This window comes from Salarias fasciatus, chromosome 3 (genome assembly GCF_902148845.1).
Source record: "Salarias fasciatus chromosome 3, fSalaFa1.1, whole genome shotgun sequence".
Lineage (NCBI taxonomy): Eukaryota > Metazoa > Chordata > Actinopteri > Blenniiformes > Blenniidae > Salarias > Salarias fasciatus.
Genome location: NC_043747.1, coordinates 20775267 through 20801272, shown reverse-complemented (window position 1 = coordinate 20801272; position 26006 = coordinate 20775267). Strand labels below are relative to the sequence as shown.

At 43.9% G+C, this 26006-nt stretch overlaps 1 protein-coding gene across 1 annotated transcript; it reads left to right on the top strand.

Annotated features, from left to right (window-relative positions):
• The first annotated feature begins 5254 nt into the window (after positions 1-5254).
• Positions 5255-20910, top strand: nat8l (N-acetyltransferase 8-like). The gene is made up of 3 exons (XM_030088498.1): positions 5255-5571; positions 6767-6931; positions 19994-20910. The coding sequence occupies exons 1-3, from the start codon at positions 5268-5270 to the stop codon at positions 20359-20361; spliced, it is 837 nt and encodes a 278-aa protein (XP_029944358.1). The 5' UTR covers positions 5255-5267; the 3' UTR covers positions 20362-20910.
• Positions 20911-26006: the final 5096 nt, after the last annotated feature.

Below are 26006 nucleotides of genomic sequence, written 5' to 3'. Positions count from 1 at the left end.
AAGAGTGAGAATTTGTGCATTTTCTTTATTATTCATAACAGTATACTGATTGCTTTGAGTTTCTGGATTTCTATCTGAGTTTGATTGTAAACTTGCCACACTGTACAACATGGATCTAAAAATATTTCCCCTGATGTGAAGTTTGCGCTGTGCAGAGAACTGCACCATGATGTGGATCGTTGATCGCAGGTGGATGACGTCGACGTGAAGAAGCGCACAGTCTCCATGGCAACCAAAGTATCAACAAAGCGCCGGCATTCTCGAGCAAAAGATGAACGGAGCGCTAGTTTACCCGCTGGTTTTACTCTGAGGTAGATGTTTATTGAACTATACAAATACCGTTTTGGCCCGAATATGAGACGATATTTTTTTCCAGAAATGGTATTCTCAAAAATGGGGTCGTGCTAGAATCGAGGACGAGATGGAGCCAAAGTACCGGTGACCTGTACTGCCTCTGCTTGCATGCAGTGGCTCAGCCGCCCCAATAGGGGGCGGTAGTGAGTTGGACAGAGAAGAAGACTGAGCAAGTGTGGCTGGTGTTTGTTTTTCTAAGGTTCATTTCAAACAGCGCGTCAAAAATATATGCCTGCAAGTACTCGAATATACTTACAGGCCGTGGTTCAGTAGGGAGAGCAGTCGTCTTGCAATCGGGAGGTTGTTAGTTCGATTCCTGTCTCCCCCTGTCTGCATGTCGAAGTGTCCTTGGGCAAGACACTGAACCCCAAATTGCCCCCAGCGCCTTGCATGGCATTCGCCTCCACTGGTGTGTGAATGTGTGTGTGAATGGGTGAATGTGTTAATGCAGTGTAAAGCACTTTGCGCTCTGTCAATGCAGTGTAAAAGCGCTACATAAGTGTAGTCCATAGTCCATACTTAGTTGATGTTCAGGATAGAGATGAAATTCATACTTGTGAGTTTGTCAGTTTGTTTTGAAGTTTCAACGCAGAATGTCAATGTTAGCATGTCAGTGGCATTGAGCTAGCGGCTTTGATTTTAAATACTGACTTGTTTTATTTTTAGACAGTGATGTATGTTGTGATACATCTTGTGTATATGTTCACTTATAGTATATCTGGTTTGTTTCAGTTTTACAGTGCCTTCAGGAGAAAGTAATAAAAGCTCAGACCAGCTGAAATCTCATACTTTCTTTCTGAAGAACTGAAGAAAGAAGAACTTTCTTTCTGAAGTTCTGAAGAACTTTAGGTTGGGAGTCATCTTGTGGAAAAGCACAGCTAATGCCACTTTAAACATTTCAACACTAGCAGAATTCAGACAAAAGGAAAATCTGCAAAATAAGCTTTGTGTGTATTCTCAGCAGTAAACTGCAGTCCATTAAGTTAATAGAAACGTTTACTGCATAATGTTTAAAACTGTACTGGCTGGTTTATTGTGTTTTTCTTTGTCCATTAACGTCAGGAAAGTTTTTGAAAAGAAACACCGAACAGACAAATGTCCATTTTTTCTTATTTAAAGGATTTCAGCTCTTATATTAAAACAGAAATGTTTTGTTTAGAGTAACACTGAGGCCTATTACATTTACAGAAACATGCAAAAAAGTACCAGAAACAAATAAATCAGTTCATAATAACATTATTGGCCTTTTGGTCTATGTTTATTGTCATTTTCAAATATACTTGAAAGACCTTCAGCTTTTCTCTGTACTCTAAGCAAAAAAAAAAAAAAAAAAAAAAAAAAAAAAAATATATATATATATATATATATATATATATATATATATATATATATATATATATATATGTACATATATATATATATATATATATATTCTACTTCAAATTCCTCATTTCAATAAAAATGAAGAAGTAGCACTGAAAGTTCTTTAGTTAAGTTAAAGTAAAACTGAAGTAGTTAAAGTAAAAAATATACTTAAATCTCCTTACTTTCATGTTTAAACCTATTTACATAATAATAATAATAATAATTAAACCAAACTAAATCTCTACTTAATAGGGGAAAAATACTGTTTCACTCTGTTTAATTCAGAATAAAATAGAACCACTTCAGCTTTTCATTTCATTAAAAACAAATACATATACACTTTTTAAATTCCACTTTACTAAAGTGGGAAAAAAGTACTTGTTAACATTTTTGCTTAAGTCAAAACGTACTTTGGTTAAAAAAACAACTTGAATTTTGCTTACATTTCTCAAGAAAAAAGTATGACAGTTTAACTTCTTTATTTGAGCAAGAACAGTACAGACTCCCTTGAAGTGTTTACTTTAGCAGTACAAATATTTAAAATACAGCTCATTTCCCTAAAGAAAAATAATCTTTATTTTTTTGTAAAACCACTGATCAAACTTCTAAACCTTGTACCTTTAATTCTGTCTGCCTTTTTGGATTAAAAGCACACATTATAGGTATTGTTATTATAATATTATTAGACTGTGTCTGAGTTAGATCTTTGGCTGATGAGTGATATTTAATTATTTTAATACTTCTACTTGTATAATCTTCCTCAAAGTTTTAAAAAAGACTGTAAAAGTCCATATTGAAATGAATGAAAACTGTTAATAAGTGCAGTAACTTCGTGTTTTGAGACTTGCAGCCACTGGTTTACTGTGCATCGAACACGTGGACTCAGCGGCATTGCCACTGCGCATGCGCAGTGCACCCCCGCCGCGGTGTGCACGGTGAGCTGCAGAGGAGGAGCTGCTGCATCCAAACATCAATAATAAACGCAGTTTTTAAAAAAAATCCCATTATTGTTATTTTGTGGAATGAATGTCTGACTCGAGCACAGTGTGAGGAGGAGGAGGAGGAGGAAGAGGAGGTGCTGGAAGCAGCCTCATCAGGTTTGCCCGTGATGATCCAGTTCAAACTAGTTCTGCTTTAGGCGACTGTGGCACTTTGCTCTCAGTTTCTGTATCAACTTTATTGAACATTTCATGCTTCTTATACCGACATGTTTCCACCGGCACCATTTCCTCATGTTTGGAAGGAGCTCGTGATCAGTAAATGTCATCAAGCACGCGGACACGAAAGGGAAGCCCTGAATCTGAACGATAAGGGCAATACAAAGTGGGGTGTTAGAGGTGGGAGGGGGGCACAACAAAGGACCGCAACAAGCGTCCCCATCGTTCTTCTCGCCCCCGCGGCCGTGCGTAAATGCCGGCGCGTCTCAGGACGCACACGGATCGAGCTGCGCGCTCCGTGCTGGGAGGTGATGAGTGTGGCAGGAGGACGGGGAGCAGCACGAGGACGGACCGCAGTGCTGCAGAGCCGTCAGTCAGCCGGCAGAGGAGGCTGCACACCGCAGACACGCGCTCAGCCTCCACACCGCGTCCACAGTACGAGCATGCGAGGCGTGTTCCAGGTCTTTTCCCACCTCCTCTCTGTTTGAACTGCGCAGTGGAGATACCCTCCAGAGCAAAGTGCAGATAATGTGCGTTTTCTATCTCTTTCAGAAACAAAAACATAAAAAAAGAAGAAAAAAAAAGAATGAGAAGCTCTCCTCCGCTTTGACGCATCGCCGCGGCGCGCGCTCTAGCTCTCCGCGCCTTTGTGCTGCATCCTCGCGCAGCCTGGACAAACCGGGAGCCCTCGCGAAGACAGACCTGCTCAGGAACAGCCTCACCATCACACCCCTCCTCGAAGACCCACTTTCTCCAAACACACACCTCGCCGGGGCTGTCGTGCCGGAGCAGTCACCCGCGCCTCAAATGGTCTTTCCTGCCGCGGGAGCGCGCGTGCACTGGAGGAATAGGAACGCCTGTGATTGCAGTTTGTTACAGTCTCAGTGATTTAAGGCCTCCTTCAACAAACAAAACCTAAAGTTCATCCAGAAAACTTTTAAAATGTACAAAATACATCAAAGCTTCGTCGGATGGGAACATTGAAACAACTGAGTGAAGGAGCACCTGCATATTAAAATATTTATCTATTTATTTGGCGGGTATTTACTTTTTTTTCTGCGCCACTGAGCAGGTCTTCAGGCAACAAGTCCAGGTGGAAATGGCATGTTGAAGTAGAATTCAATTGAAGAAATAATGTTTTGAACAGCATCCCTTCAGACATATTTTCTTACTCAATGCAATAAAACTCAAAATAAAAGCAACTTTTTTGGCAAATCTTTCAATAAACAAACTCACTGAATTAAGTGTCACGGAGAGAGATTTGTTAAGGATTGGTAGTTTTGCTCTTCTCTGTATTTTAATGAATAATATTCTGTGTGCAGAATAAACAAGGTCTGTTGGAAGAAAAGACAAAATATCAAGTCTGAGCCCTTAAATAATTTCATATCAGAAGTTTCAATATAATTCAGGAAAAATGAACCATGAACGAAGTCTAAGAAGAAAATAGTCTATTTCAATATGAACAAACACACAGAGATCTTTTTACATTTTCTAAATGCTTGAAAGAGAGCTTCTGCTTATTCATTTATTAGTTTTTTTAATACTCCTCTGTTTACTTCACTTCAGTGTTTAGCTTTTCTCCATCAATTATATAAATGTTCCCTCTAAAACAGCTTTGCTATAACTGAGCTGCTGTATACGTGCTTTTTGTATTGATGATTAATGACACTTAAAACTGCTTTAAACTTCTCAGAATCTCCCAAACACTCGTGCTTTTTCCCCTTTCAGTTTTGGATATAGCTTCTATTTACTTCCAAGATATTGACAGATGCTATTACTGTTTGCTCATTTGCATATCACAAAAATACAAATAAATCAGAATCAGTTTGCTTTCAGGATCCGTTATTTGCGCAGTGTCGGTGGACCGCGCGCGCATCGCCCAAAGCGCCTGACGTCTTCATATTTCTCCATCCATGCGCGCTCCCGCGGAAGGGGAGACCATTTCTGGCTGGGATAACTACCTTGGCACTACACCCCACACACGCACACACACGCACATACGCACGCGCGCCTGCTCAGATGCGCATGCAGCGCTGGAGAGTGGGCGTGTCTCCCCCCCATCCCTCCCTCCTCCATCAGCATCTCGCGGCGCAGCGCCTCCACCAATGTGCGCAGCGCAACCCCTGAACCCGCATCTTTACCCGCCCTGCCCGCTTATAAATACGGCTCGAATCACACCGGCGAGTCTTGGTCTTCAGAAACGCTCAGGGTTGCAGCAGAACATCCCCCTTCGTCTTATCCCCCCTTCATCGTTTCTCTGTTTTTTAACAAAAGCCCTCCCACGCGTCTCATCCATCTCCACCCATCCCTCCCCCGCTCATCTCTCCTTCTTTTTAATTTCTTTTCTTTTCTAAATATTCTTTTCCGAGCCGGCTTTTCTCGGCCAGTTGCATGCATTGTTCGTCTCCCAAAATGGTTTGCGAGACTAAAATCGTTGCGGACGAACACGATGCTATACCGGGGACCAAAAAAGAGTCGATGATGTGGAGCCCGGCCGCGTCCGGCGCGGCTCTGAGCCCGGCCGAGGCGAAGGATGTGCGGAGGGACGCCGTGTTTATCCGCGAGTTCGAGCGCGGAGACCAGGAGGAGGTGCGGCGCATCTTTTACGAGGGCATAATGGAGAGGATACCCAACACTGCGTTCAGGGGGCTCAGGCAGCAGCCGAAGACCCAGTTTTTATACGCTCTCCTGACAGGTAAGCCCCCTCATTTCCTCACATGCAGACTCATCTTATAACGTCTTTTACGCATGGAGACCATTTTTCTTTCTCTCGTGTCTCCGTTACGTTCTCTGCTCCAATTTCACATTTTTTTTTTTTATTTTGTATTAAATCCAAAACAAATCGAAGCGTTTCTAAATACAGACAGCTAAGTTTGAGCGTGTTGCGGCACCGTGACGCTGCGCCGCCGCCGCCGCCGCCTGCGGTGCGCCCGCACCGGCCGGCATGTCGCGCATCACGCAACAAAAGGCATGTGCAGCCGCATGGTGCATGCGTGCAGCCCGGCGGGGCTCCTGATGGTGTGATGACATGCCGGCGCCCATGAATGAATGACTGAATGTTTTTTTTTTTGTTGCTTTGTGAGGGATTGGCCCACAGGGTGCGCGCACGCACGCAGAAAAGCACACCCAACATGTAAAATCCTCCCCTCTGCGGCGCGCACACGCACAGTGCTGGTATAACCCCCCCCCCCCCCTCCTCCTCCTCCTCCTCCGATCTGCTTTGGTTGATCTCGCCATAGAGAACATCCCCTGGCACCGTTACGCACGATACAAATCAGACTGATCTAACAAGCACTGCGACAGACAGGCTCGCTACAAAAAAAAAAAAAAAAAAAAAAAAAAAAAAAAACCTAATTGTGCTGCCTGTAAAAGCCCCCCAACACATGTGAACCCCCCCCCCAAAAAAAAACCCCTCCGCCCCATGCGCTTTGCTGATTTTTAATTTTTTTTCTTTTTAACAAATAGGATCTTATGAGAAGTAAACAAACGCATGCCACGCGACATGCTTTGCGCATCTCTTCTCTCCGCCTCCTCCCCCGCTCTGCGCCCCCCAGCGTCACATCTCATTAATAATCCCCAAAATGAGCTGCTCTGGTTGGACAGAGTCACTACTATGAAATCCTGGAGGAAGCCAGAGAATGCGGATCGTTCTGCGCCCCTGCAGCATTTTCTAACCGCTCTCGTTTCCACAGCGCGTGGGTTTAGCAGTAATGAGATTCTTTATATTTTGGATGATAACTGTTCCAGGTCCTGCTGTTTGAATGCATACTGTTTGGTGCCTGTGTTTTTCTTTTCTTCTGTGTCTGTTTGGGCTCAAACTCCACCAAAAATCAACCATGTGATTCTCTTTTCTGACAGGTTTCGTTTATTTTTCTTCCATTTCTCCATAGTAATGTGCTTTTACGTGACCAAATCCGTCACGCTGACCTGCTGCGCGCCGCTCATTCTCATGGGTGCGCGGTACTACTACAGCAGGAAAGTTATCCACAGTTATCTGGACTGTGCTCTGCACACGGACATGGCCGACATAGAGGCGTATTACATGAAACCAACAGGTAAGGAGGAGGGGGAACCTCACCGAGTCGTCTCAAACGTCTGTGTTTTGTCAGCTGGCAATGCTCCACCACCACAATGTGAGCCCAAAAAAACTAAATCAAACTGAGTGCATGGTGCAAACTGATTAAATACTCCAAGTTCCTTTGAAGTTTGAGGTGCTTAAACAGTTTATCTCAATCGGTCTGAGCTGATTTGTTTATTTAGTCAGTAAAACATCGAATTAGACTCGATTTTGTTATAAATTTGAGGCAGAGGAGAAAGAGCACTGTTAATAAATCTGACAGCACAGACATTAGATTCATAAATGTTTGGAAAGCATATTGTTAACGCTTTAACGTGTTAATGTGTTCTCCTGATATTGCAGCCCTATACTATGTCCTCCTGCAGTACCCAGTCAAAAGCACTGCGCGCACAGGGAGAACATGCAAACCCCACACTGAAACCTCCATACTAACCAGGGCACTCCACTGCGACATTCAGACCCCCCTTTACACGACGACGTTTGAAGCGATGACACATCATTTTTATGTTTCTCTTTCATAGAAGATTCATTTTCAAACAACAACGTTTTGAAAAGCATGTCAATTTTCAAAGTGATGTAGTTTTCCTGTGAGGCCACTAGTGGGTGCTGTTGTTTGTTTTGATAATGAAACCACACACGTATGCAGAGAACAGTTCACGATGAACATTAACAATGAAAGACCACACACATTCGTATTTATAGACCGACAAGTTGGCTGTTAACTCTAAAAGTACCAGGTCCAGGAGAACATGGACGAGGAGTCACGACACTCTGGAGACAAACGTTTGTTATTGTCCATGGACTGAGCAGAACAACTATTTACTACAGCTGTGGTGCAAAAGTTGCGTTTATAGTGGCTCAGAGTGTCGTTGCCATGTAAACGGACGCCCAAAACTTAATGGACGTTTTCCGTTTGGCTTAGAAATGTCAAAAAATGTGGTCACGTAAAATGAGCCTCGAAGTCTCTGCAGCGTGCCGGGTTAGATCCTGACGTCAAGTGTGGGGAACCCCGGTTTGAATCCAGAAAGGGCGTCAGCAGCGTCTGAGAGTTCGATGTCATGTGTGTTGTCAAATCTCCTAGTGGAGAAACTACGATCCCTTTGAGAAGCAGACAGATTCATTCCCTCCATGTGGTGGAAATGATACAGCAGAGCAGCCGGATATGTTCCTCCCAACCGATTTCCTCCTGCTTTTAAAAGTTTCACCAACCCGAGTCAGTTTGTGCATTAAAAAGTTAAAGTTAGCAACTCTGCAGCAGCAGAAAAGGACAAAGGACGAGAGCGACGGAGAGAGGCGGCGTGTCGGACACGCTGTGATAAAACTTTAAAGCGTGCTTGGGTCTGGAGAGGCAGTGCAGAGGCAAATCATCAAATATGCAGGTCATTTCGCTGCACTCCTTCCTTCCCACCCCTCCTCCTTCTCCAGTCCTTCCCCCACTCGCTTCCTCTCCCTGCCGGGGTGGGGGTGACGGCCATCGGACCGCTATTGATCGAGCAGAGGAGGCTGCTGAAACACTTTCTGCAGAGTCGGGGAGGCTCATTTCCCTCACGAATGGTTATAATATGAGAAATTATAAAAAAAAAAAAAAAAAAGAAGAAAAAAAATCAATCCGCCCTCCGGTGTCATGTCATGCTATTAATTCTCCACCCGGAGTTTCAACTTTCCCGGCTTTGCTCCTTCTTGGAGACATTTATCCCCTGTTAACCCAAACCATGTGGCCAGTGTATGGAGAGCAGGCGTTAGTTAAGCCAGTCAATTACCCTCCCTTTGTCCGCTCCCCTCTGACACCGTGCCCTCCGGTTTGGTAATCCACCGCACGCACAATTGCAATCTAGCATTCCCATTATTGCCGCGGGGCTACGGTGGTTTAGGAGGGGTCAGGCACCACTGCTCTGGGACAATGCCGGTGATTACAGCCACGCCGGCTGAATGGGCCTGCGGGGACGAACACCTGGGTACCGGCGCACAGTGCCGCTGCCGGGGAGGCTCCGCCAACAAGGCGCGTGCGTTGCATTGCTTTGTGCGGACAGTGCGCGGGCGCGTAGGCGTTTGGGAATGCTCGAGTTTGGCACGCAGCAGAGAACTGATTGAACTTGCTTCTGGGGGTCAACGGGAGGACGCTTTAGAGGAGTTCAGATTGCTCGACAGCATTTTGAGAAAACTCTTGAAAACAGATGAAATTAGGGGAATTTCTCCCAAAGATGAGTTCTTCTGTCAGCATAAAAGTCTCTGAGGGGAGGGAGAGCTCTGATGCACTCTTCCACCCTCACCATCCACAACTTCTATTCCACTCATGCTAACTTGTTAGCTGCTAGTAGAAGGGTCAGCCAGGGAATGCAGGACTTTCAAGAGGTGTTTGAAGAGCTGGGTGTGTCACATGATGTGTCAAAGCAACAAAACTCAGCAAAAATAATTAAATAACCTGTTACCTTTGATTTTTTTCATCTCAGTGGTTTAAGAAAAAATTAATAGAAAGTCGACTTCTTGAGGTGTTTGAGCTTGTATTGTGTCAGTTTTGGTTGTAATGTCTCTCTAGTGACCATCACTCTCAAGAAAATGTGTTTTTCTGGTGGAGAAGATGTTACCGAGTCTGCTTGTTGAGGTTTTAGAGAGTTGTGTGGCCTATTTCCAGTGACCAGTGGGTGGTGTTGTTGTTATTGGTCCATTTAAAAGTCTCTGAGGGGATGGAGTTTTATGTTTATGCTGTACTTTACCATACTCAAGACCTTTTCTCAAAGCATAACCTGCACTCGAGCTCTAAAAATCCATCTTTGATGTTTGATTGTCAGTAAAAGTGTCTGAGTGGATGAAGTTTATGATGTGCTGCCAGCCTCCCCACCTGCTGCAGGTCCTTCGTTTCTCCACAGCAGAAGCTCAGATTTGGTTTAGCTGGTACAAGTCATGTTTTTAATATCCTAACAGTCCCAACAGCTCCTTATATTGACTTACAAGAGAAACTTTCACTGAGCAGTAGAACAGAACAGGACGACTGACTGAAGCTACACTGTGTCTCCACATGCCACAGTGATACAACAATCACTAACAATCAATACTCTTATCTCCTCTGCGTGTGTGCTGTGATCGCTCACTCTCTGCCGGCTACAGCCAGCTGTCGCGTCTCTCGTTCTACCCGTGATGAAGTGTGCGAGAGCAGGCGGACGGGTTGTGGAGCAGATCAGAGAAACAAGGATCAGGGTTTAGCTGCGAGGAGGTTTACGGCAACAACAAAGGGCACGAATTCTGCACAACTGACTTTCAAACGCCATTTCAAAGCTTTCTTTTTTCATTTGGATTCAAGCTCAGACGGGATCTGGAACTTTTCATTTCTTAAACTTCATTCTTCAGATCCAACGGTCCAATTAAAACTCGACAATTCGGAAGAGTTTCAATTAAAATACAGCAGCTGGCGGGGCAGAAAAACCTCTTTGTACTCGTCCTCCCCCTTTTTTCTCTTGTCCTTCCTCTGAGGACAGAAACTAATAATGGAAATCAATAATTGTTCCTCAGCGGAGCATTAACAACTTAAACTGCATTTTCTGAAAGAAACTGAGGTAGAGGCCATAAAATTCCAAAGCATTTCCCTCAGAAATCCACAGAAAAGAGCTGTTTCTCTTGATTGTTAGAGACCTTTGTAATCTACCAGCAGCTGTAGTGAGATGTAGTGAAATACAACAGAAATAAGATCATTATCTGATTTCTGTTCTCACATATTTTTTTTCTGTAATCTGAAAAATGTGATTTGTGAAATTGAGGTCACATCAATTATCTGATGAAGACAAATCAAACAAGCACACTTTGATTTTCCTCTCATTCCCTCATGCATCTATACTTGTTTATCTGATTTACGATGTAATTTAAATTCCAGGCGTGTGAAAAAAAATGCAGAAAATCAAAGTGATAGTGTCCTTCTGTTGTAAGCAGTGGAAAAATCTGAAGAAAAGTCAACAAAGAGCCACTTCAGGAGAGGAATTTCCCATTAAATTAATAAAAAAAAACCTTCAGTGTGTCTAATGCTAACGCAAAGACGGTCGTCATGTGTCAACAAGAACCAAGACCAAATGATGAGATGTCATGAGTCTTACACAGAAATCCAGTTTCTCACGTGCATGTGAACAATCTGATTATAGCGCTCTACAGTCACATTAACAAGCTACTATCGTCTTTGCATCTTCATTTCTGAAAATTTTGACTATCTGACGCCGGCTTTTTGGAAACTGTAGTGTGATGTCAGGCCTTCCATTGTTTTTTTTGTTTTTTTTTTTAAATAATAAAACTGCGAACCATGAAAACACGCAGAGAAGTATATGATGTAAACATTCAGGTTATTTTAAACGGTCTTCATTCATATAATTGGACCACTCTGGACTGTGAGAGAAACAAGTCTCCACGTACGCAGATGATGATGTAGTAAATGAAGCTGTTAAATCTGATTTAGTGAGCAGCACAAACACTCCTCTGAGACCAGTCGTGGTTATTGTTGTTGAAAACTCACAGACTGCAACCATGTTTTTGGGAAATGATGAGATTTCTCAGTGTGGTGCCATTCCTAACTATTCTGTAAACACATTCCAAAAAGTGCTGTTTTCATTGGTTTTCAGTGCCACTGTCATGTCAACAAACCACCACAACTTTTGCAGATGATTTTCGAAAACACCATGTAAACATCCAACAAGCTGTTTCACACACTCTCATATCCCGCAGTTCTGCACAGTCACACTTTCAGTTAATTTGTGTTGAATTTGGCGTCATGTAGCTCTTTAAGTCACGTTTTCCGTTTGCTTCACAGTCGTCACTGATCATCGAACAAACCGCTTTTCCCTTGAAAGAAGCATCCAGCTGCAAACACGTGGAGCAGGTTTACCTTTCGGTTCTCACACACACGGTTTCGCTCTAAATCCGCTCACTTCCTAAACAGAGAGTCTAATATCACAAAAGGTTCGCCTCCACATTAAAGCTGAACCCTCCACGGCTTTTAGTCTTATACACTGATTAATGCAGACGGTTTAATGAGGCGTCAAAACCACGGCGGGGGTCTCATCGGGGCAGGAGACGCTGTAATACCTGCCGGTCATCAGCGGCTGTGTGTGTGTGTGTGTGTGTATGAGAGCGTGGGTGTGTGTTTGTTCCAGAAGAGAGAACAGCTTCCTCTTCTGCTGATACCTGCTGTGCTTATTTTAGCTCTGAAAGACAGAATGAGGGAGACGGATCGAGGAGGAGAGGATAGCGAGGAAACATCTGAGAGGGGAGTGCTCGCTGCCGCGTCGCATGTCGCTTCTTTGCGCGTTAAAGACAAGTCCGTCGGCGTGAAGATCTACAAACGGGATCCCCTGAGGGTGTTTCTGACTTATCTCAGATTAATAAGGCAGCGATTTCCTCCCTCTTGTTGCGATTCTCTCACTCTCCCACCTGTATCACTCCTCCTCCTCCTCTTCATCTCTGGTTCTGTGAGCTGGCGGTGCCGGGGAGGCGCTGCAGCTTCCACCAGGGTCATCCATCATCCTGGCACACAGGAAGTGTTGCTTCCACCCAGCAAAGGAAACCATCTTTGTCTCTTTCCAAAAGCTGGAAAAAAAGAACACACACACACAAACAAAATGCACAAATTACAACAAACTTCAGGTTTGTTCAAGTTGTAATCATGTCGGACAGTTTGATCTTCAGGAGCCCGAATCAGTAAAATAACCTTTAGATATTCATCTTAGGACATATCGCACTGTTTCTCTGTTTCAGTAGTGTTATTATTTTGAAACCATTCATATTTGATTGAATACTGTTCGATAAAACTTTGATATTTAAACATTTTGAAGAAAAATGAGGGCAGTTCTCATAATATTCAGTTCTTAATGATGCTTCTTGGGGCAAAATATATCCAAATGTTCTTAATTTGCAGCATTTTGCAAAATTGATCCCCATCCAGTTTAAAGGGTAAATTAATCACATTCAGCAGTTACTTTCCGTTCAGGAAATTCATCCTCTCTGTTTTGCTTTGATGCTAATGCTAATGCTACTTGGCTAGCCACGAAGCAGCACTAATCTCTGCTTAGGTCTCGGCGTTATCTTTAATCGTATTAAAGGAATGTGATTACATGTGAATACAGTAACAACAGTTACTTTCACTGAAAATGAATGCCTTTTTTTGTAACTGGTGACTTTAAACAGTGCATTGAACCCTGGTGGGCTCACTTCACGCAAACTAACAATGACTCAACTAATGTACAGTTATAGGTTTTATAAAAATCATTAGCAATGCTACAAAGATAAAGAAGATTCCCTAATCTCTGCTGTGAAGGATCGGCTCTTCTATCGCCGCCGTGATTCTCCTCCATTCAGTGTTTTGATGAAGCCTGGCTTGTCATTAATAATGCATTGTAGTCTCACTACCCTCTGCCTTTGTCTCACACTCTGCTTAAATCTACGCTCAACAAAGGCGCTCATCAGAGAGACGGGCTGACGTGTCGGCGGCAGCTTCGTTCGGGGCCGCATTGTGCGTTTTCTCACTGTCTCCGCTCGCTGGCGAGTCGTCAGCAGCATTTATCAAAACAGAGGAGCTCTTTCAGGGCCCGCCATTGATCGGCGGGTGATTACTTGCAGCTCCGAAGATTAAAATTGATTCCTCCGGCAGTCGCAGTCAAATTAGCTTGATCGGGATTTATGCACATATCAGCCGCGTGGCGTACGTCTTCTTTTAGCTGCTGAAACGGCCGTCCGCCATGAAGACGTGGACTCCAGTAGACCTCTGAAGAGCTGCTGTATCTGACACCGAGAGGGGAGCACGGCTGAAAGGTGGAGCCCTGGTTCAGTGACGCTGATCTCACTTCTTTTCTCTCGATCGACTCAGACCAGGATCATCTCTAAACAGCTGCATCTAGAAGATGCTCTCATCGAAATTCACATGAGCTCATTTTTCCTGCAAACACAATGATCAGCAACGCTGACCATGCAAAAATCGAGAGTATCCACGCTGCATTTTAGGGTTAAAATGAAACATGAATGCCAGCTTTCATGAATCGAAGCTGAATGTGACATTATTAACTTTAAGGTAACACGTGATGTTAGCAGCAAATTTGGATCGATGCCATTCTTCCTAAGAAATAAGTCACCCAGCGTATTTGTACCATTTAGAGGATTTGTCTTTGAGTCTGGAAGTCGGTTCGGCGGTTCTTTATGCTTTAGAACCTGCAAAAACCTGTTACACCTCCAGTTATTCACCACAGCATCGTCATCCGCAGCGCTTCTCTAACAGAACGGTGGGAGGCCCTGTCATGTTACTATGGTAACATAAGGGAGCATCTATGAGGTTCTGTTACCATAGTAACGGAACAGATAAGATGTTCCGTAGAACAGCACTGATCTATGCATCTGTTACCACGGCAACAGAACAGAACCTCATGCCTGTTCTGTCCCGTTCTGTTACCGCAGTGATAGAATCTCATGTCAGCTCTATCCGGTTACCATAGTAACCACTGTAGCAGAGCTGTCCCACTCCAGCATGGTAACACACAACAATCGCTAAGAAGTTCTGGTATCATGGTAACAGAAACGTTTGGAGGCTCTGTTCTGTTTCTGTGGTTGCTATGGTAACAGCACAGCGCAGGTTAGAGGTGAGTGTGTGTGTGTGTGTGTGTGTGTGTGTGTGTGTGTGTGTGTGTGTGTGTGTGTGTGTGTTGTAGCTGAGTGCAAAGTCTGCCTCTGCGTCCTCTGATCCTCTGGATGAAGGAGAAGAATCTGCTGTAACAGACGTCATGTGACGACATGAAACGAACAGACACACACAGAGATGTTGACGTGCATCATGGGAGAAAAAGCGGGAGTAAAAAAGCACATCATGAGCCAATCTGAGCGGCGAAAGACGGGAGGATGAGTGCGACACTCACTTTTCCTTGCTTCTAGTTCAAAGCTATTTCCTGTAAACGCCCTCCTCAGAGCAGATGAATTATTCATCTGACTCTGTGTGTGTGTGTGCATATCTGGAAAGTGTGTCCTGTGTCATATGGTCACGTCCTCTCATGCTCTTTCGCCCGCGGCGGAGGAGGAAACTGCTGATGTGCGGGTTGTATGTGACAGGCTAATCCATACTCCCAGCATGCACTCTGGCCTCAGGAGCGGGGAGTGTCTGTGTGTGAGTGCATTAAGGAGTGTGGGTGTGTGCGTTCATGTTCATGCGTGTGTGTGTGTACACACTATAGGACATGAGGACACTTTGGAGTAACAACATACGTAATTGATCCTTGCTGGCTTTGACCATTAAAAGAGAAAAGAAACATTGGAATGATAAAACGCAGGGCTGCAGGAGAGGAGAAGTCTGGATCCTCTTTTTACATTTTGTTGCTTCAGTGTGGATATTGGATATAAATTAGTTCCACTTGCATCTTTGAAATTACAACTTAATAAATCACCAATCTAACAAATTAGTGAAAAGTTAAAGCTGTATGAGAAATATCAAAATCTGATCAAATACGAAGAAAAAGGTTAAAATACTTAAAACTGTTAATATATTCCTGTGAAAATTAGGACAAAATCATCATCAAAGCAGCAAAAAGAGCGATGATCAATGTGTAAAAATGTGTGTTTAAGAGAACTGAGGCAGAGTGAGTGATTTTGGTTGTTGCTTCTGTGGTTATTGATCCTGATCGGATCGATAAAGTTGTGTTCAGGTAGAAATCTTCACTGGCAGTAGAAAGTCGAGGTTTTACTGTAATGAGACGGAGCAAGCTGGCGGCTACGCCGTCCCTTAACGCCGTGCGGGTTCAGATTAATCACGCGGCGGTGATGAATCAGTGGCTGCTGGGAGTGACCTGACAGGAGAATATGAACGAATGAGCCCGGCTGGTTTCATCTGAGGTGGGGGGGGGGGGGGGTACAGTTTTTGGATTTCGTGCAGGGTTCGTATCACGACACCAGTTTAACACTCCCACACACACACACGGAGGTAGGTTAGACCCCCCCCCCCCCCCCCCCCCCCCCGCCTCCATCCTGTGAAAGAAGGCAGCAGAAATGAGATCTGCTGCATTAGCAGAGCAGTAATCTCATTTCTGAATATGTGAGGATGATTTTGAAGGATTCCCAGAGCTCGCAGCGCTTCCTCTGCTTCATTTCTTTCTCGTCTTGAGATCATCTGTATCCCTCTGGTCCCCTCCCCCTCTGTAATAACGGCAGACCCTCCCTCCCTCCTCCCTCCTCCCTCCCCTGCTCCTCTTTGTACACCCTGCCCGCCATAATGGATCCTTTCAGGCTCGTTACTCTTACTGTTAACACAGACTCCTCGAATCACTCCTCCTCCGAGAGGGAGAGAGAGAGAGACGAATGACTGCATCTTTTCTCTCTCTCTCTCTCTTTTTGATCCGACTGCTTTTTTTCTGAGTGAGTAAACTCATTCATTCACGGCCAGATGATGAGCACAGCATCACCGCCGGGTGAAAAGTCGCTCACAAGCACAAACTCAGTGCAATCTTACAGCTCGATGTTCAAACATGACAAGTCGAACTCATTCATCCGCCTAGAAGCCCGGTCTAGAAGACTCCACTGTGCATCCTCAGCCCAGCTGTGGCAGCGTCGGACTTTTATTGTGAAGGGGCCTGGCCTCTGTAAAGCATGCAGATTATGCAGAACGTGCAGCCTCAGCTGGAGAATCCCACAAAAGCGCCTTTTATCTCGGAGCGGCGGCGTCTCGCTCTGGCGTATAAAGGAGTGTTTTAGAGCCCGTGCCTGTTCCCCCGTAACTTTCCCTGCACATCTCCCAGTGGAGACCCCCTCCCCCCCCCCCCCCCCCCCGTGCGGTTTGACGGCAGACTGGAGACGTGACATCAGAAAGTTGAGAGATCAATACACTCCTCTGCTTTCACAAGACGAACGCAGACGCAGGGAAGAGGAAGGATATCTGACATGTCTTTTCTCTGTCTCTCTCTCTTCGGTGTAGCTGTTAGTCTCATGTGATCTTTTAGACACACACACACACACACACACCCAGACACAGTATGATGAGCCGGGCTGGCCGGCATGCCTTCCTGTGCTGTCCTCATTCCTGGCACAGTCTCAGTTCAGACAGATGGTCAAAGGGCTTTGTGGAAGTATGTCCCACCCCGCGCACACACACACACACACACACACACACACACACACACACACACACACACACACACACGCACACTCCTCTCTCTCCCACACCTTCAACACACATACACACACGATAATAATGCCGAGCACCACAGGAGTTGACACCACAGCTTTGACATTTGCCCACAATAAAACACGTCTCCACACTGTTAGCTCGCAAATCTCAACTTTATAATATTTACTTTATGTGATGAATTTGAAAATAATGAATAGATAAATAAGTAAATAAATGTAAAGAAAAGTATTTTTGGGTTGTAAAAGCAGTATTTATTTATATTTCCTTTATCAACAAAGTGTTTCCATAAATTATTGAAATCATACGTCGGTAAAGTAGGATGTATATTAATATCCAGGTGTAGAAGTATACAAATGAATGAATGAATGAATGCATATATAGATGTAGGAATACAAACATGGATCTGAAAATAAAAGAAGAGTTGTGAAAATGCATGACTAAATGTTGAAAAAATAAATATATGTATAAATAAGTGAATGACTAACCATAGAAATGAGCAAATAAACAAAAGTGAAAAAAAAGTTCATAAATGTTTAAATAAATGTGGAAGTAAGTAGATAAATGATTACGAATATGACAAATAAAGTGACTAATAAGATCTTCAATCTAGAACTGAATGAAATTTTATAATTTCTAAGAAATAAGTAGCTAGGATTGGCTGCAGTTAGAAAATTGACAAATAAAAGCAAAAAAAAAAGAATAAATGTATAAATGAAAAATACAATTAATTAAAGCTATTCACTTTTTTAAATGTATGTATTTATTTATTTATTTAGTCATTCATTTATTCTTAAGCTATGAGTCATCCTTCATGTCTTTTAGTTTTAATTAAAAAGCCACATCATGTAATCAGAGTGTTTAATCAGAGACACAATTCTTCAGTCACTTCCTGTGTTCCTCATCTCCAGCATCCAACACAACACTACCTCCAGTTTTTCGGTCTATTTGTTGCATTAAGCAGAGGTCAGTTCGTTCCTCTAACTTTTTAAAAGTCCCCCTGAGCAGATCAGTGTTTGAGGAAGACGAGGGCGAGGGGGGTTAAAGACACAGACCCACAGGGAGACAGATGGACGCAGATTTTGACCGTCCGCAGCTCGGCCGCTGCCAGTCACGGAAAAGTCAGATTTGCTCCAGCTATAACAAACAGATGGCATCTGAGTACAAAACCGTGCGGCCGCTGCCAGCTCCAGCTGCCGCCGCTAATGCTGCAGCTATCTGGACGCCGTTACGTAAGAGTGGCAGGAGGCTGAGAGGGTCGCGTCGTCTGACAGATTACGATCAGCGTGGGGGGGGGGGGGGGGGGGGGGGATATTACCATAAATCACCTGATGTTGCAAAAGTTAGAAGGAAAAACTGCTCTAATGAAGTGAAATTTCAAAAACACTACTCCCATTCAAATTACCCAATAAAATTTGATGGATTTATATTGAATTTTGAATAAATGTCTCAATAGATTGTTACTATGATATGTATATTCCAGTATACATGTTACATGTTATTGGAATATTAATGAATGTCACTTAAACTAACTTCTATTCAAAGTGGAAAAAGTAACTTCCGTGTAAAACAATGTTGTTTTCAAGAGAAAACGGAAATCATTTATTGTGTTTTGGGCGTCTGTTCATGTGACCACGGTGCTCAGAGCGAATGACGACTCAACTTTTTGAAAACTCTAGAGGTACAGAGGTCTGTTATCAAATAGCAATTGATGGATCGCAACAGCGTTTAATAGTGTCTTTATAATCTGTGGCAAAGCTCACACTCCCACAAGTTGTAAATCTTTTGCCTGGTTTCCTTCAACCTGAACAATTATCAGTGAAAACAGCCACTCAAGGACAAAAAGAGCAATAAGTCAGGAGGACAAGGCTTAAACACTGCGTGAGTAATAAAACTGAGTGTTAAAACTGGTTCATGTTCACATTCTTCACAGTTCTCTGGTGGAGGAGCGTTGTCTGCTGACATTTCTTTCCGTGCTGGTCCTGTTTTGTTTGCTTTGTGTGTGTGTGTGTGTCTGTCGAAAGCGTCTGTCTGATTAACACAGTTTTAACAAAGTCTCTTCAGTCTTCACAAGACGAAATTGGATCACTGAATTGTGAAAACGCCACATTTCCTCATGTAGCCGGTGAAAACTGGTGTCCGCTCTGTCTGCTGTTTTAATCAGCGCCGTCCCGATGGGTGGATAATGTCATTAAGAGCCGGCCGGACGCTGCTTCTCAGACCTCCGTGGCTCACACTCAACAATCAGTCAATTCAAGCCTTCACGACACGATGCAGCAGGCAGAGAACGGGGCAGCCATAACCTGCTAACCCCCCTCCAGCTATGACTGTAATCGATGCTGCTCACAGTTCTGCTTCGACGGCCAGTTACCGAGATAATGTCGTTAAATACGGTTACGTAAGAGTGTGTGAGAGAGTTTAACTTTCACTGACACGACTCTCCTCTCACACAGATTCCTTTCTCGGTTAACCCTTTTAGAACGTTTTAGTTCTTCCTTTGACGTGCACGAAATTCCAACCTCAAAGCAGACGGAGCGTCAGACATGTTTGTGACCCCCAGTGGCCAACTGAAGAACTGCACCTATTGACTTTTCAATTATCGTTATATCATGCTGCAGTTAGCATGCTAGCAGCTAGCCCAAACATAGCCAGTCTGCTGATATTTACTGACAAAACGCTGACAGGAATTCAAAAGAACCAAGGAAAAAGCTGGTCCTACGATCACTCACTACTGCCACCTAATGCATACAAGCGACATTACTTCAATCGTGAACGGTGCAGCCGCCAAAATTCATTCCACTCACTCATTCCACCTAATGTACAAAAGTTGTTTTGCTTCATTTCTACATATTGCGCCCTTAAAGGCTAAAAGGAGCTAATTGCGTTGTATTTTTTCCTCCCTTGCTCCGTCAGGCTCCTGCTTCTGGGTCGCGGTGCTTGACGGACGAGTGGTGGGCATCGTGGCGGCGCAGGGGCGCGAGGACGACAACACGGTGGAGTTGCGGCGCATGTCAGTGGACTCCCGCTACCGCGGCAAGGGCATCGCCAAGGCGCTGGGCCGCCGCGTCCTGGAGTTCGCCGTGCGCAACAACTACGCCGCCGTGGTCCTCGGCACGACGGCCGTCAAGCTGGCCGCCCACAAGCTGTACGAGTCGCTGGGCTTCCGCAGGACGGGCCGGAGCGAGGACTACCGGCTACCCGGGATGAGCCGCTCGGCGCTGGAGAGGCTCTTCTTCCAGATCCGCTACAGCCGCTACCGCCTGCAGCTTCGTGAGGAGTGAGAGGTGACAGGGAGAGGGCGAGCGAGAGATGGAGAAGGGGAGACGGAGAAAGAGAGGGACAGAGAGAGAGAGAGAGAGAGAGAGAGAGAGCAACGCCCCTCCTTCACCCCAGAGCCCCAGCAGCATCCTCTCCTCTGACAGCTTTTATTTATTTTGTGTCATTAGAGATAACTTTGAGTACTTAACACTTCTGTCATTTCATCTTAAAGCCACTAACGTTTTTATTACTATTACACTTTTGTTGATGTTGTTTTTGTATAATAATTTTACATTCTAAATAAGAGTTTGTTATTCTAATTAATCTCTATTTTTTTTTTGTATTTTTACCCTTTTCTTTACCAACTGTGGGAGACATTAATTGGCGATTTTTCTTTCTTTTTCTTTTTCAAGAAGACGTGTAACAGCAACCCCCCATCCCTCAGCCTCGTCGGCTTCAGATGTGAAACTCCCCTTCATTACTATTCCACCACTCCAGTCTTTACCCTTCCCCCAGTACACCGAGTCGTCTCCTCAGCGTCCCCACAGCTGAATTCAGCTGCAGGAGCGCTGAACTGGACGGGGAAACACACAGAACGCCCTCATGCAGTTTTACATGTTTTTTTTAAGCCCTCTCGAGAACCCAAATTCAAGCACAGCGAGAGCGTGAGACAGCAGCACGGTTACGGGAACATGCATCGTCCCGACTTGAATCAGCATGATGCATCTTCCTCACACACCTTTCCCCTCTGATCGGATCTGTCCTTTTCTGTTTTTTTTTTCACTCGTTCTTTTCCCACCGGGGGCCGTGGAGAGGGTCCCCGACCGGTTGAGGTGACAGGAGGGCGGCGCTTTCTTGCCGGCAGATTCTTGAGATGAAATATAGCTGCATGTCTGAGCTCGTCTGCGTACGTACGGGTGATTGTTGGGAGTGTGTTCACTGTTTTGAAGGTGTGTGTATGTAAGTGTGTGTGTGTGTGTGTGTGTGTGTGTGTGTGTGTGTGTGTGTGTGTGTGTGTGTTGGATGAGGCTGCAGTCCAGCGCTGGACCGCAGCCTCACCTTTTCGCGCTTTAAGCCGAGTATTACCTGACTGAATATCACTACTTTCTATGTGTGCTTAACCAATTGTTTACGGATTGAATCAAGACAAAATCAGTGTGGGACTGATAATGAGTAATTTTTTTAACTTTGAAGAAGAAAAAAAAATCACTTCCTTTAAATATGCAAATTTTACTGTCAAAACTACGACAATTACAAAGTAGCCGCAGTCTACGCTCCGCATACTGAATCCAGGTTATTGGGGAACAACTTGGGTAAAGACATGAAACTAGCAATATGCCAACAGCAAACCGACAGTACACCACTGAGCACAAAGAGCAAATAATTCTTTTAACCAGTATACCGACATTAGGGTCTCCCCATGTATTTATATTGTGTATACAGCTAAAGACTCATGTAGCGTAACACCTCTCTCTCTCTCTCATCTCCATCCTCCCACCATACGACCAGCAGCAGTAGATTCAGCCATCCACGACTCTGAGCCTCAGTTGTGTCATCCGACCATTTGTAGAAAGGTAGATATAAAGAAAAAAAAAAAACAACAACAAAAAAACACATAAAACCCCCCAAAAAAATCTGAAAAAAAAAAAAAAAAAAAAAGGAATCAAACGTAATTCTTACAAAGTTAACACTGACCCCTCCTTGCATTCCTTTCCCCACCCCGCCTGTCTCGGACTCTCCCTCCGTCCCACTCATGACTCTGTCTGCAACCCTGGGCTAGACCACACACACCTTCCATTCAGACCCGCACATCCTCCCCCGCCCACCTTAGACCACTCCCGGCCATCCGACCCCCCCAGAGCCCCGTCTCTGCATGTGCCACAGAGCCTTGCTGCACTGCTTTTATTATTCCATTGGAAGCTTGTCGGACCAACCCGTCGACCCCCGACCCCCACCACCGATGCCATCCAGGCAGCGTGTGACAGGAAAACTGGCTGTTTGCACATGATACATGAGTGTGTGTGTGTGTGATGCAGAGTGACAGACGACCTCTGTGCGTGTGTGTATGTGTGTGTGAGATCCCTAGGTACACTCACCTCCTGCGGCGCTGCCTGGATGACATTCTGCCTGCCAGCCAACCAACTGTAGAATGCAAAAAGCAATGCAAGTGTGGCATGCCTCTGTACCCAGTGTGTGTACGGTGCCTGCCTGCCCTGGAACAGTGTAGAAAAAAACAACAACAAACGGACACAAATATATAGACATACACATATATAAATATATATAAATATAGAAAGAAAATAAGCTTCTTTTATAGAATGAACATACAAAAGAAATATGTGTTTCTTTTGGTGGAAAAAAAAAAGAAAATTGTACTATTTGCATGAAATGTCTCTTTGAATGCAAATATAACTCTTAGGAGAGAAACTCCTAGCACATGGCATACAGTGGAACCATAGACTTGTAATTACTTTTTTTTCTCCCTTTTTTTAATAGTTGTTTATGTAAATTTAAATTATCTTATCAAACAACGGTGTGGAAGTAATGTTGGTCATTAGCCAGTGGTTAAAAAAAAAAAAAAAAAAAAACTAAACTTAAACATCTTTCTGAAATGTTTGTTTTCAAGATGGAGAGGAAAAAAATGTTTACTTCCATGATGAGAGCTTGAGCGAAGCATCTATTAAAAAACCAGCTGGTAGAAAAGGTCTTACTTACTTTGGGCATTCGAAGGAACGGTGCAAAAGGAAAAAACATCCCGTCATCAGTCACGCGGCTCACTTCCAGTGAAATATCTTTCATCTTTCAAGTCCTTTGCCAAGTATGCAGACAAAAATAAAAAATAAAAGGGAAGACGAGTGAAATGTTTAGATTTGCTCGAGGTGACACAGGTAAAAGCTGTGACTCCTCTTAAGTGTCCTCAAACTCCAAAATGCCTAAAAAAAAAAATATATATATATATATAACTCTCTACACCTGCTTTCCTTGCTTCTGATTTTTACCACACCGTTATTTAATTATCTTTAAATCGTGCGACAGACACAGAGATCTTGGTTAGCCGATGAGACGCCTCTGTATGTCAGGGCCTTTGGTTTTTTACTCCGTTCTATAGAGCTTATATCTAGTACAGTATGCTGCATTCAAACACAGAAAAACTGAAACCAGCTGCTTTTCTGAAATTACGTGATGCCTGAAAATCCTTTAGTATTAGTCCTTTAATTCCTGTCCCGTCGTCACTCAACACCAGAACTCTGTTTATATCTAGAAGATTCAAAAACTACTAGAGAGGAGAGAAATACAAGTTTTTGACCTAATTCGAGTCAGTAACCGGAAGGAATCAGAGCAAATTTCAATAACTTTTAGTTTAGTGGAATTATTTTCAGGCAAATGTTCTCTAGTTTTCAACTAGCATCAAGGAAACACATTTGAACTGATGCTCCAAGGACGATGCAGTTTTACAAGAAACAACAGGCAAATGCTTAAAATACCTGAAACTGCTACAATTTTGAGTGACCCTAACTTTTTAAGCAAAAAGGAACAAAGACCTATCTTGTTAATTCAGAAAAACAAAGCAGTCATTGTTTTATGTGTGAATGCGATACGCTTCTGTAAAGATTTTCCCAATGAAATTTAGAGGAAACCAAAACGGACACAAGGCACAAACGCACTGAAAGCATCACACGGTACTGTTCTACATGTATTTCTATTGGGCCGACATGTGGAGGATGCCTCACACCACATCAATGCATCTGCTTTGAACTTGGTTGTTGCTGCAGAGTTTGAAAAAAGAAAAAACGTAACTTGATGTTTCTGGAGCTACAGCGCCACTGATTTTTCTACAGATTTTACAATCTCACTAAGCCAGGAAGGATAGTTAGCTAGGTTTAGAGCTAAGGCCCTGCTCTCATGTGCTGCAACAAAATTGCTGAATGAATTTCTTGAATATTTTGAAAACATTTGCAAAGGTTTACAATTTCCATCTGTTAGGCAGCAGGACGTTAATCACTTTAATAATAATAATAATCACCACAAACCTGTCTCACAGTCGTCACAGATGACCGAAACCTGCCTTGAACTTTTCTCATCTTAGCGTTTGTAAAGTAGAAGATGAGCCTTCGGTGCGTCAGAGTGATCCTCGTCCAGGTCCGGGTCTGATTTTCTTGATGTCCGTTGACTAAACGATCAGCTGTGTTGAGGGGAGAGACTGCGAATGTCAAAGGAAAGGTGTCTTCACACTGACCCAGAAACCCTCTAATCTTAGCCCCACATTGTGGGTGTGTGGTCAGTGTGAGCATGTTTACTCTGGAGGGCAGGAGGAAGGACCGGTCAGCTGGCCCGGGTACCTTCCAGGGCTGGTAGTGGATTGAACTCTGCTTGGCAGCAGTGTGAACAGTGAATGTTGGACATCTGGACTCGTCTCCAGCATGCTGGACAAGTTCTCAAAAGTAGGAAGTAGACTGCTTTAACCATTCTGCAAAAATTGCGCCAAACTGGCAAGACACAGAGGCAAGTTGGAGTCTGCTATGTTGAGAAGACGGTACCGTCAGAGACACTTTGAGACAGGAATCAGGGAGGACATAACCAAATGCTGGGACGGTACTTGCGTACAGCGCTGGCTTAGCGGGTCAGCTTTCACGTGAAAGTGGTACGAAAACTTCAGGCCAATTTAGACCCAAAATTCAACAGGAGTCCACCCAACCTTCAATTCAATGCGACTCCAAGTCAAAACCACGTCTTTTCATGCATTCTTGAGTCAAGAAGTACTCACGTGGATTTGAAAGTCCCACCTCTGGCATCTGATCACTTCTCCTGATGAAGATTTTCAAAACAGAAACACACATACAAAACAAAACAAGAACAAACTGTGGCGTCGATCTCATGGACGAATGTGAAGTCTGTCGATTCTGAGCCATTTCTGCTGCTGCCAATCTCAGTTGTTTGCCTGATGAAATTTGTGTATTTGGGGAGAAAATACGACCCACGGCTGGCACGTATTCTGAGTCAAGGTGTCGTCGTCGTAGATGCCTTTTTGCAAAGGCCTTATGCACTGGAATCCAACGCTGGAGTTCAAATCATCTCGCGGACTGCATGGCTTCAGGTGGTCGAGGGGTGATTTTTGAATTGTAAAAGACGAAGTGCACTGATTTTAATGCATTTATTTCTGGTCTGAGCAATGTCTGTTTTTTACTCCATGTGAATGCTATGCCCTGTGAGGTCTCACCTTTCACCTCCTACAAACTGGTACCGCATACTCAACGTTAGAATGTAGTAACTGAACTGTATGCAGCGTCTACCAGAGTGTACATTTAAGGTACACACCATTCCTCTGAAATGCTCTGCTGATGTACAATCCGAGAACAATCTTACACTTTTTCTTTTTCTATCGTTTTTTTTTTCCTTTCTGTTTTGTTTGAGTGCAAGTGGGCTTTCCTAATGGTTGAGGTTTGAGAAGGTATGCTGCATAAATGCCTCTGTTTTTTGTTTTTTTTTATTTAGAGTGCTTTACTGACGCACAAGTTGAAACAAATGCTTCTTTTTTTTGTGTGTAATATTTGCTAAATTGAGACGCCGGCTTCAGTTCGTGCCGCCAAAACTACAGAACAAGGAAAAATATCTACATGGGTTCATTTTCTTCAAGTGCACAATTGTACAGATCCTGTGGGTTGGCTGT

What these genes read in the sequence shown, in the direction of transcription:
- nat8l (XM_030088498.1), top strand. Translation starts at nt 5,268, where the DNA reads ATGCATTGTTCGTCTCCCAAAATGGTTTGCGAGACTAAAATCGTTGCG. An exon ending in TTTATACGCTCTCCTGACAG is followed by an intron (nt 5,572 to 6,766) that starts GTAAGCCCCCTC and finishes ATTTCTCCATAG; the next exon opens with TAATGTGCTTTTACGTGACC. An exon ending in GTATTACATGAAACCAACAG is followed by an intron (nt 6,932 to 19,993) that starts GTAAGGAGGAGG and finishes TTGCTCCGTCAG; the next exon opens with GCTCCTGCTTCTGGGTCGCG.